The 12,141-nt window shown below is 43.3% G+C and overlaps 1 protein-coding gene across 1 annotated transcript in view; it reads left to right on the top strand.

The window, feature by feature from the left end:
• Cfap61 (cilia and flagella associated protein 61) overlaps positions 1-12,141 on the top strand; it is a 273,504-nt gene that overhangs the window by 98,634 nt on the left and 162,729 nt on the right. Inside the window, exons 16-17 of the mRNA XM_028756974.1 lie at positions 4,597-4,803; positions 7,594-7,728. Coding sequence (XP_028612807.1) covers positions 4,597-4,803; positions 7,594-7,728 — 342 coding nt within the window. The remainder of the gene's footprint in view (positions 1-4,596; positions 4,804-7,593; positions 7,729-12,141) is intronic.

Below are 12,141 nucleotides of genomic sequence, written 5' to 3'. Positions count from 1 at the left end.
TTATTTGCCTCACAGGAACTGACAACAATGCATGCCTTTGCCCTTTGGCCTTCTGTTGGGTTTGACCAAAGAGAGGCCTTGACAGGAGGAGGAAGGACAGTGAGGTCAAGGTGTCTACATCTGGCTGAGACCACATGGAGCCCACTGGCCTTGTCTCTGGGATGCTCTCTTTGTGGATTCTTGTGACCAGTCTTCCCCCTACTCCACCTACTGAGCCACTAATAGCTTTCAGTTGCCCTCTCACAGTCCCTGCTAATTTCCCCACACCTTCTTGTCTCTGTAAATACTCCCTTTGTTGAGCCTACCTCCAATTATCCTAATTCGAACATGCCATCTGTCTCCTGCTGTGACCCTTCCCCAATATACTCTAGGACATTTGTGATTTTTTTTCTATGTAGTTTGTCATTTTTTTCTTGATAACGTACATAGATACTTCTTGTTATACCTTGTAAATGTTTATTTTAGAATATAGGAAGACCATGAATTTTTATATTTTGATCTTGTATCCAATTAGCCTTTCTTAAGTCTTTTTTCCACTCTGAGAATTTAAAAATTGATTGGGCACACAGCTCCCAGGCCCAGCATCAATTTCAAGCCATTGCATTGCTGAGAACAGTTAGAGGCCATGATCAGGCTCAAAGGAAAGAGGTGTGTACTGTGCCTATCGGAGACATGGAGATGAGGGGACTTTGTAGAAAATCATCATGGTGGCTATTCTCCCACCACACTCCCCATCTCCTAAAGCCTAATGCCAGCTTCACACTTGCTATGTAGCCAGACATGAACTTGAACTCTCAGCCCAAGCGCTGAGATTACAGCTGTGACCGCTATACCTGACTTTATGCCTGATTCTTTTCTTTTTTTCCCTCAATTTTATTGCATGAATAGAGCAGTGTTAAATGGTAGTGCTAATAAAGGCTACTTTTTTAGTTGTCCATATTATAATGGTATAATGCAAGATTTTTCCTCATTTAGCATGTATGTTATTTGTAGGTTTCAAGGAGATACCAAGTTAAGGAAGTTTTCTACTTTTTGATTATTGATGGTTTCTTTGATGAATAGGTATTAAAATTTTTTCTTGATGGGCTTTGGACTTTATTGGGATGTCCCAGTAAAAGGCTTATCCATTTGTTCTTCTTTGCATTTCTCTCTCTGTTTGATTCAGTGTGTCTGAGTTGCTGCTTTTGGATGATGGCATGTCAGAATCTATCCATCTTGTCCTCATAGTAGGTACCCATTTGATTGTGTATGAAATTCTCTGGGTATTCACCCTCAGAATGCTTGTGTGAACTGTCATTGTCTCAAGTATTCAGTGTCACTGATTAAATCTAACTGGAGGACAAACCCACTCCTAATCTTCTTGCAAGCACAAGTGAATTGACTTGGTCTTTCTTGAGTCTTTTTGAGAGTTTTTGTCTGCGTGATTTGCTTTTGGAGATTTGTTTTGGTTTGGTATTGGAGAGTTGATTTTGGCTTACTCAACACAGAAATCTTGAAGTTTTATCAAGGAATACTTACTTTATGCCTCTGAGGGAAGCCTTCTTCTACCAATCATTTCTTGTCCTCCGTTTTCTTCAGTCTCTTAGGTGTGTTTGGTATCTTTTGAATTGATTCTTCTGTGTCTCTTGCTGTTGGAATAACATGTAGGCAGACTGATCAATGCATTTCTTGCTCATCACCTGGAGCTATTTCCTTAACATTAGTTTTCTGAATCTCTAATTTAGTCTCTGACCAGGATTTTTAATAGTATCCAAGTCTTCATTGAAACCTCTGTCTCAGAGTCCCTAGCTTTAACTTCCCACGTCTTTCCCTTGTTCACTTAGTGTCTTCTGTCTATCCAATTACGTTATAAGCAAGATATCTCTTGGGAACTCGTGAGGGCATTATAATGATTTTTTAAAAACTTTCCCCAGTCCTCCTGATTACCCCTTTCCTCACTGTAGCAAGCTGTGCATTTCTCTCCTCTAGTTGTCACATTGCTGTCCTCCCAAGGCTGTCTGTATCATGAATGAAAAATTAAATAGGCATCGTGGGTGGCCAGCATGGCTGTAGTTCTCTACTTCCTCTCTGCCACTGCTGGCAAGGCTGCCCACCTGTCCTGTTGGGAGGTGGCAGCCATTCTTTGACTTCCTCTTCTATATTTGAATAAAGTAGCAGCAGGCAGGCAGGGATCCCAGTGTGGAACAAGGTGGTGAAGGTTTTCCTTTCAAGGTAACACTGCCTGCCTTACATTTGGCCTCTCTTCCACCCATTATTCTTTAGAAAATGTTGTTGTTCTTGTTATGTTAAGGGATTTGGGAAGAGAGTAAAATGATAGCTGTTATGAACTTGTTGCCATCTCTGCTCTTGAAACTGTGTTTTTTCCATCAGTGAGTTTACAGTAGAGTTTTGCAGGCCATATTTGTTGAAATTTAATTTTCCTGCCATCAAGAACAGTCACGTTCACTTCAGATTATTCACCTTCCTTCTCTGCTGTCAGTAGTGTGCACCAGAGAGATGAGGGAGGCCAGGCTGTAGTAGTGCACAACACGCATGAGCCCTGATTCCACCACAGTGTGAGGAGACAAAAGGGCCCCTGAAACAGGAGCAGTGGTCTCAGGATTTCCCTCTCCACGTGAACACTCATGAATCCCCTAAGTTACCTCCCATTGCATAAACCTGTCACCATCACAAGCACAGAGTAAGGAATGCCCTGCTTGGGCTTTCTTCATAGTCCAGTCATGTGCTAACAGGTATGACTCTGAAATGGGACATTTCTACTACACTAGTAGGTGATCAGTAACAAACCCAGGACACAAGTGAGTCTATCTATTGACTGGCTTCTCAAATAACCTGTCCCCAGTCACTTGTGCTGGCTCACTGGTGTTCCTGGTATCCAGAAATGTTCTGGGACTACTCTACTATGATGCACCTGACCAAGCACTCAGGGCTCGCCATAGTGCATAGTGATGGCAGCCAAAGGCATAAGGAACAAATCCACATAGCCATTGTCTTAGAGTTTTATTGTTGTGAAGAGACACCATGACTATGTCAACTCTTATAAAGGAAAACATTTAACTTGGGCTGGCTTACAGTTTCAGAAGTTTAGTCCTTTATCTTTGTGGTGGGAAGCATGACAGCATGCAGGCAAACATGGTGCTAGAGAAGGATCTGAGAGTTCTACATCAGGATTGGCAGGCAACAGGAAGTGAATTGGCTTGAGCTTTATGAGAACTCAAAGCCTACTCTCTAGTGACAAACCATCTTCAACAAAAGCCACTCCCTATGTACCTATGGGGGGGGGGCATGTTCTTTCAAACCACCACAGCCATCTTCCACAGACAGATCTCCAAAATAATCACATGCTTTCTGCTTTAAAAGAATTTGTAAGCCAAGTATGGTGGTGTATACATACCTATAATTCCAGCATCAGGAGGCTAGCATTGGTTACATGGTGAGTTCAAGGTGAACCTAAGCTACCCAGGAGACCCTATCTCAGTAACCAAGGGCTGCGGATGTAGCTCAGGGGTAGAGCACTTGCCAGACTTGCTCAAGGCTCTCAGTTCAATCCCTAGTGCTGAAAAAAGAATTAAAGAGAAGATGATGAATAATTGAAGAAGCAAACATATTTCTCACTACTGCACTTGAAGCAATTTTTAAAGATGTGTGTGTTTGTGTGTGTGTGTGTGTGTGTGTTTATTAGCTTGTTGTCCATGTGAGTGCATATGTATGTGCATGTTTGTAGAAGCCAAAGGACAGCCTCGGGTGTTATTTCTTAGGAACAGTTCACCTTGTTTGCTGAAAGAGGGTCTACCGTTGGCCTGCTATTTTCTGAGAAACTAGGTAGGCTGGAGAGTTCTAGAAGTCCTCCTGTCACCATCTCCTCAGCTCCATGATTGAAGCACATGCCACCACTCCAGGCTTTTTTTGCATGGGACCTGGGGGAATCAACCCAGGTTGTTTGTTATGGTTAATATTTAATTTGGCAGCACCCGATCTGTCTTGTGTTATGGAGCCCGCTATGTTCCTGACTAGGCAAGGCCTGAGGCCACGAGCAGTGGTGGGAGCAAGCAGCTGTTTGGCTCAGGTGGGCCAGAAGCACTGGCCCTGCCACCCACAAGATGCCAGTGTGGGAGATGGCTCTGCCAATTTGCCACGCTGTCTCCACAAGGCTGGGCTGAGCCCTCTTTTTTTTTTTTTTAATATTATCCAAAGGCTTTATATTTTTGGTAATGCTCAATTAACAAGATGCCCACATAATTAGAGGTGTGTCCCAATATCTAACCTTATGATATAAGTTGTTACCCAGGACTGCTCTCGATACATGCGTGGTCCTCCATGGCTCCTATATCTCTCCCTGGCTTTTTCTAGCTCCCCCCCTTCCTTCGCCTCTTCCTCTCCTCACTGTGCCTACCTCTCATATAGCCCAATTGCTGAGCTTTATACGAATGTAGTGCGATGGTATCCCACTATAGTTGTTATGCTTTCGTGACAAGAACTTTGTTTGCCAAGTAAGCTATTCCTTAGCCCCACCTTAAGTGACTTCAAAATAGCTGTTTATCTCAACACCCATGCATATAATTTGCTTAAAACATCCTTTCTCTGACCCTTCTCTAGGATATAGAGTATATACGATCTCATTATAACATTGAGGATTTCATCTACTTCAGCCACCATCAGCAGGAAGAACATGGGCGTTTGAACCATTTTGCCCTGAACCCTATTTTCCGACACTACACCAAGTTTTTCCTAAAGGAGGTCCTTCGCTTAGGCTATAAGTCATGTCTCTACTATCCTGTGTACTCACAATCCCGAGAAGGCAAGGTAAGAGGCTGGCACATGGGCATTCATGGTGGAATCCTTTGTGCACTCCATCTTATTTGTTCTCCCAATGACTCACTGTAGTGTGCATCCATGTCTCCACTGGCCGTAGTCGATTAGGGTATTTGCTTCACTATGGTGAACAGCCAAGAGGCTTCTGGTTTCTGAAACTACAGTCAGAAACAATGTAATTAGACGAATTTGCTGGCTTTCTTTTTTCCACGTTGACAAGATAGCAACAGAAAACTCTAGAAAAAATCACTATAAGAGACACGCTGAGCAGCATATCATTTCTCACGATGTAGAGCCAAAATGATGCTATCGTGTTCTTTGATACAAACAACCCCATAGACACAAGTAGAGTAAATTAGTTCTATCATATAAAATTGGTGTGCTGTATACTGCATCCCAAATAAAATTTATGACCATTTCCATAAAAAAGAATGGATGAAAGGTGGAGATGTACAGTTCTGGTAGAACTCTGCCATGGGGAATACCTACATAGATTCTACCTTATATTCGGTATACTTCCATAGAGTGACACAGTCATAGAGACCCAGTGTGCCCCAAATACCAGCTCATCTTAGCTCCACATCCTCCTCTACCTGGCTTTTGAGTCTGTATTTGCCATGCAGGCTGTGGGGTTGCCTTTTCTTTCACAAGCTGTATCCTCGGGAGTTACTGATGCATACAGGTCTTTCACAAGCTGTATCCTCAGGAGCCACTGATGCATACAGGGAGACACCTTCACCTACTCATGTACTATCTCCTGGTTGTTTCACAAGTCAGTCTGTTCAAACCAGACTCCCAAGGGGTGGTTTTCTGAAAACTGGTCCCATGGTCAATGACATTGGTCCTCTTGGTGTATCCTCTCAAGGTGATGGGTTTCAACCTCCAGGCTGAGTAGACATTGACCCTTCAGTTTCTGGTCATGACCTCAAGACTTCCCACAATCTGCCAAGAGCCCTTGACACTGTCAGGTTTTCTTGATGTCCACGAGGGACTAAGTGGAATTTTTCAGATGCTCTTATGTAGCAAAGTATTTCTTAGACAGTATGTAAGTTCACTGACGTACACACCTGGAATGGTTGTGCCTGGGTATCATGCTGGAGGGGTGCCTGTGGGAAAGAAGGAAGAGCGATGTGGAAATTGTACGGGAAAACCATGGACCCAAACGATTTCCTTCACTTTACACTTGACGGCATAGCAACTGTGTGACCTTCCAGGTGTGATATTAAATTCTTAGTTTCTATTTCCCATGCTGCCTGTATATGCCGGGTTGGAGCAAAGTCCATTTACATCTGTAGTAAAGACATTTTAGACATTGCACCTGTGTCTCCTTACCAAGCTGCGCGGAGCTAGGGACATGCTACTTGTAAGGCATCGGAAACACATTTGGAAATGGGTTTCCTTAGTCACACTGCCAGCCGATTTACTCATGTTCATGTAAAACAAGGGTAAGAAGTGGTCCCAAGTCATGTGAGTCAGAATTCCCAAATTCTGCTCCAAGTCCTCACGCAGTGAAATTGAACTGCCTGTATCTCCCTGTAGCGGTGGCTCTCTCCTAACCTCATGAGGACATACACCAGAAGTTCCCCACCTGTGTCTTGTGACCCCCCTGGAGCCCCAATATCAGATACCCTGCATGTCAGATGTTTACACTGTGATTCACAACAGTAGCAAAGTGACAGTTATGAGGTTGCAATGAACCGATTTTATGGTTGGGGGTCTGTATTACAGGGTCACAGCATTAGGAAGGTTGAGAAGCATGGCATAGACAATCACAGATATAAAGACTGCGCCCTGGGCAGGGTTTCCTGGGTTCTGCTTCTCAGTAATGTGTAAAGTCAGGGTGTGAGGTGCAGTGGTTAAAGATTCTGGAAAGCATTTCTGGAAGCTCGTAATACTACTTTTAAATCAGCACATGAGTCATATGCAAATCATTATAGTTATTAAGACACAGCTAATGTTCTGACAGACTTCTTTGCTCTCTGACTCTAACTCAACAAATAGATATGTCATTGCCAGTGTGGATTTTCACTTTTACACTCGAGATTGAAATGATTTCTTTGCCCTGAGGTATTTTTGTTTTTATTTCCAAGATTTCATAAATGTCAGTCAACCATTCTCTGACAAGCTTTAAAAATTAGATTAAATTAATACTTAGAGCACTATTATAGAAAGTATTTATTATCTATTTCAGCAAGCGTAAATCCAGTTCACGGTTCAGACATACTACAAATCAAAATCATTTGGTCCTGCTCTCCTGTTCCCCACATTCCAGTACTTCCACAAGATCCTAATTTTATCTTTTTTTTAAAAGCCCAAGTTAAGTTGCCCGAGCGCTTTCACCTCTGGGCTAGGTCGCCCCCGGATGGCATTTTCATCTATGTGTGTTATAGCATCCCGTGCCAAACACACAAAGGTTAACAGCACTCAGATAACACAGCTTAATGGGGTCACATCAAGCTGATTCATGATCGCTATGGAGAGGAGTATCCTCCTGGGGGAAATACTTGTACTGAAAAATCCCATAAACCAAACCACTTGTTTATCCGTCATTCCCACAGAGATAGTAATGTAATTACCCTCATAATTATCTTCATTAGTGCGAAGCATTATCTGCAATTCATTCCTCTGCTCGAAGAGTATGTTTGTTTATTTGCTGATTTTTTTTTCCTCCCCTCTCTGACTTGGCCGAGTTAAGAGTTTTGTATTTGTCAAGCAGCATGCAGACATCTGCGCTGCGCCTCTGACATTCTCTCCCCTAAAATAGAGATGGTTGTCTTTCAGCTCCAGAGCTCTTACTCCCACTCCCTGACATCTGCCCTTCATTACTTGGTTCCTGTGCGACCACGACGACAGATTGTCTATCCTCTGGAAAAGCTTGGCATAAACGCTCCATCAAAGGAAGTCTCCAAGGATCAGGTGGGTAGCAGGGCGGCAGGCAGGGAGGCACGGTGCCAGCTCCCGCGGGCTTGGCAGATGGGGTGGCAGCCCTGTCTTCACCAAGCAGGCTGCTTCTTAATTACAGGGAACCTGGCGCTCATACCCTTACAGGCGGCGCCCTGCAAGGGTTCCCTGCAGCCTTGCCCTCAAGTGTTTATTTCATAGTAAGCCTAAAACAGTAGCCACATCCTCCTTCAGAGGATACACCAGGGACTCCTCGCATGCTATTGCTGGTCCCTGGACAAATGAGTGGCCTAGAGCCATCAACACCCCCCAGCATGTTTTAATCTTTCTTCCCTGTCCTCAAAAGAAGAATCCTCCTTTCAATTGATCGTTTGCTTTTAAGTTAGCCAGTGGTCTTTTTGCTGTTAGGACAAAGTTGAGAGAAAAATGTTGTGTTAGGAATGTTTGGGTCTTAAGCTGTTCTTGTTTGTTTGATTAATTGATTGTTTGTTTGTTCGTTTTCAACATGCACACATAAAAGCTCCTGTGGGAAGTCAAAATGAGCCTTGTCCATTTTACCTACCTCAAGGTAAAAAATAACTCTGGGATGCTATTGAGACCAGAGAAGAAAAGGGACTGGAACCTGTGTGTAAATGTTTGTGAGTGTGAAAGGCAAAACCATGTTTCGGTTGTTGTTATAACTTAAACGGAAAACATAACCATGTGAATTTGACCCACATGCAGGTTTCCAGTGTTCTGGGTACTTTGAGTTTAAGTGAGTTTGAAAACAAAATATCTTAGTGGCTAAGACTTGCCCTTCCTGAAAGCTAAAAAAGGAACATGAAAGTGTGAGCATTTAAAACGTTGAGTCCAGGAGTTGCCCCTCAGAGATGGGGGAGCTCCTCAGCCTCAGCACAGAGGGAGGGTACAGACACCATGTTCCCAGCTCAGCCTCACCTAGGGGAGGGACTGAGCAGACCCAGCCCAGAGGCCTCTTCAAGTCTGATTTGATCCTTATATTGGTAAAATAACAAAATTTATATTTATTTTCTAACAATTACAAATTTACCTTTGAGGAGATACTGAAAATGAACAGCAATTTGTTTCATTTTGTTTATTTAACTTTTTATTATGGAAGATGACAAGCAGATTCAATTATATAGAAGATAGTTTCCTACCCACACACACCCCCACACCCCCATGAGTGAGAGACCTTTCCCTTACAGTTTTTTTTAAATGTTCAATCTGTCTTACTTTTAACAATATTAATTCCTCGAAAAAAAAAAGATTTAAAAAGCATAGGCAGACAAAATCTAAGTTCAATTATCCTACTGTTAGGTTTTGCAGAAATAGAATTAGTCTACTTGTTACAGAAGCTTCCACATGCTTAGGCCTTCATAGACCATTTAGTTTACACATGGTTTCTTATTCCAAACCATCCCTCGAGGAGCACCAAAATCCCCATCTACTCAGCACCTGGAAGCAATGATATATTCTTGGTCAATTTGGGGGGTGGAATTCTTACCAATCAGGGGGGTGGAGCCTCAGGAGGCTGAAGGGCATGGTCTCACCACGTGATGCTTTGCAGCTTGTGTATCAGATTCAGTAAAGGTGAGAGATGCTGACCCTTTTGCTGAAGTGCCTTCACATAGACAGGGCTGGGCCAAGGGAAGGCTTTTTGAATAGTGGGCCTCCTATGACTTCAGCCAGCACTCCCACAGAATGAGTGGAGTGTTGGAGCCACAGGGGAGACATACAGAGCTGTTGCTTGGAGCACAAGCATGTTGTTTCAAGCATGCAAGACATCCCTGCCCATCCTCTGCCTGTCTCAGGGAACCTCTGGAATTGGGCCACCTTGAGGTGAGCTGGAAGTCCATGTAGAGAGAAAGCCAGAGAAAACATTTGGTTTCTTTCTTTTTTTTTCCTAAAGATGTATTTATATGAGTACACTGCAGGTGTCTTCAGACACATACTAGAAGAGTGCATCAAATACCATGCCAGATGGTTGTGAGCCACCATGTGGTTGCTGAGAATTGAACTCAGGACCTCTGGCAGAGCAGTCAGTGCTCTTAACCACTGAGCCATCTCTCCAGCCCCAACATTTGGTTTCATTAAAAAATTATCCTTGCATTACTTCCCAGGTTGGCATGATTTGAAATCATTGCTTACATTTAATACCCTTTCTCCTGCCCATGTCAGGATATGTGACTGCTTCTCAGTCTAGAGTCCTGGCCCATGTACAGGTACAACGGAGACTGAGAGTTTAAACCTGGGGTCTAAGAAGAGAAGCTCTCTGTGGGCTGTTGAGCAAAACAGTGGTGCTGGTGTTTGCTTGCTACCTAATGCTGGGGCATTTATGATGCTAGGGATTTCCAGCTGGTTAAGAAATGCTTCTACCATTACTGACCACATCCGATCTTGACATGTGGCTTTAGTAAGATTAAGATTTAGTAAGGGATTGGGAAAGTAGGTCAGTGGCTTTTAGTCTATACAGTGCCTGCAGTTAGACCTTCAGCTTTGCTTACAACAAAGAGGCCTGCAGGTTTCAAGACCAATGGATAGTTGTCTGGGCTGGGGACACAGCCCAATGGAAGAGCACTTGTGTAAAAGGTTTCTGTTTGATGCCCAGCACTGCCACAAACAAATCGCAGGGCAGCAACACAGCACTGGAGTAACATTGTTGAAAAGGGAAAGTAAAGGCTTAGCAACATTGTAACCCCTCACAGAATGGACCTCGCTATTCAAAACAAGGTGCTGATTTATATGGAAGTGCTTTTCTCTTTTAAAAAAAACATTTTAAGTTTGTTTAACACTTTAAACAATTGTCCGAGGAGATAAGTTGGGCCTAATAGGATTGTTTTGGGGAAGAATTTTAATATGATCCTGAGTACCCTTGTGTCCTAGAAGAGCAATAGAACTCCTGTGGCTGAACCATGCAGGGCTGAATAAGCACCATTTCTCCCATAATTCCTGGTTCCCTTTAAGCCTCACATCCCTCTGCCAGCCATGCATCAGCTTCCATGCCTTACTGGTGTCTTTTCTCTCCAGTCACTTGCTTTTCATGCCTTTTATCCTGCTTAGAGCATCTCTGAGTAGCTGTCGGTCCCTCGCTTTCACCTAGGAAGCCAATCTTCAAGAGGACAGATCACCCCAGGCATGAGTAATGGGATAGAATGCCTTTCATCTCCCTGGGTTGCCAATTTGAACCTGGCACAAGGCAGCGGTGATTCGGATTCATCACTGCATGGGAAGGCAACGTGTGCTCTCCCTCTCCTTCGAGTCCTCCCTACCCCACCCTGAGGCCAGAGAGCTTCTGCCTTATTTGGGTATGCACCTTCCCAGTGGCTTCTATTAATAATAGACAGCTCACTCCAGAGCAGGTCATAGAAAAGCACCTAAATGCCTTAGTCTTCATCACACCTGGAAGTTGGTCCCCAAGAGTCACAATAATATCCCTACACTTGACCTATAGGAATTCATGGATAAGAGAGAAGGCTTTTCCTGGTCAAGGCCATAATCCACACCATAGGTTTGGGAGATTCTCAACCAGTTTGAATGAGCCATCTTGGCCTGTGAATTTATGTTCTGAGCTATTGTCACAGAAACACTCATTTATATGGGTCACCATAGCTTACCATCATGAGTACTGTGATCCTGAGAAATACTCCAAATTTGCCTGAATTCTTTGTGCAGAAAAACTAATTGAAGATTGGGTAAGTTGCCTTTCTCCTACTTTGGAAGTCTGTGGAAAAATGCATTTTTATTTTTTCTTTCCTGCCTGTACCCTAGAGGGATTTTGAGTTGACTTTGTTCCTGTCCCTGCTTTTGGGAAAGCTTCCAGTATATTTAACAGTATATCAATTTTTTATTTAATTTATTTCTTTCATACATTTGGATGTTTTGCTTACATGTATGTCTGTGTACCAAATGCTTTCAGTACCTTTAGAAGCCAGAAGAGAGGGCTAGATCCCCTGGAGCTGGAGTTACAAACAGGAACCTACATGTGGGTGCTAGGGAACTGAACCCGGATCCTCTGTAAAAGCCATCTGCCCTGCCCCTTACTTACAGAATTGATGGAGGTAGATGAGGGAGGGGGAGGATAGTAAGCGCTGGGACTCACACTAGGACTGGACCTGTGTCTGTCGAGTTCCTGGAGTGTCTGCCATTCCTGTCCCAGCTATTTCCTGAGCTTCCTCTTGTGGTGGTTAACAATTATTTATAATGGTAAACTCCAGAAATATGCCTTGGAATCCACTATGCTTATTATTCACAAGAGCTCTTATGGTCTATTCTAATTATAATCTTTCTCTTGATTTATAGTGGTCACGGAATGAAAGCATGCTCTCATTCCCATCCAGAGAAATCATGATTTCAGAGTGTTCAGCTCCGATTTCTTCTTCTTCTTCTTCTTCTTCTTCTTCTTCTTCTTCTTCTTCTTCTTCTTCTTCT

The sequence above is a fragment of the Grammomys surdaster genome, unplaced genomic scaffold (assembly GCF_004785775.1).
Source record: "Grammomys surdaster isolate TR1022 unplaced genomic scaffold, NIH_TR_1.0 129, whole genome shotgun sequence".
Taxonomy (NCBI): Eukaryota; Metazoa; Chordata; class Mammalia; order Rodentia; family Muridae; genus Grammomys; species Grammomys surdaster.
This window is presented reverse-complemented; position numbering and strand designations above follow the sequence as displayed.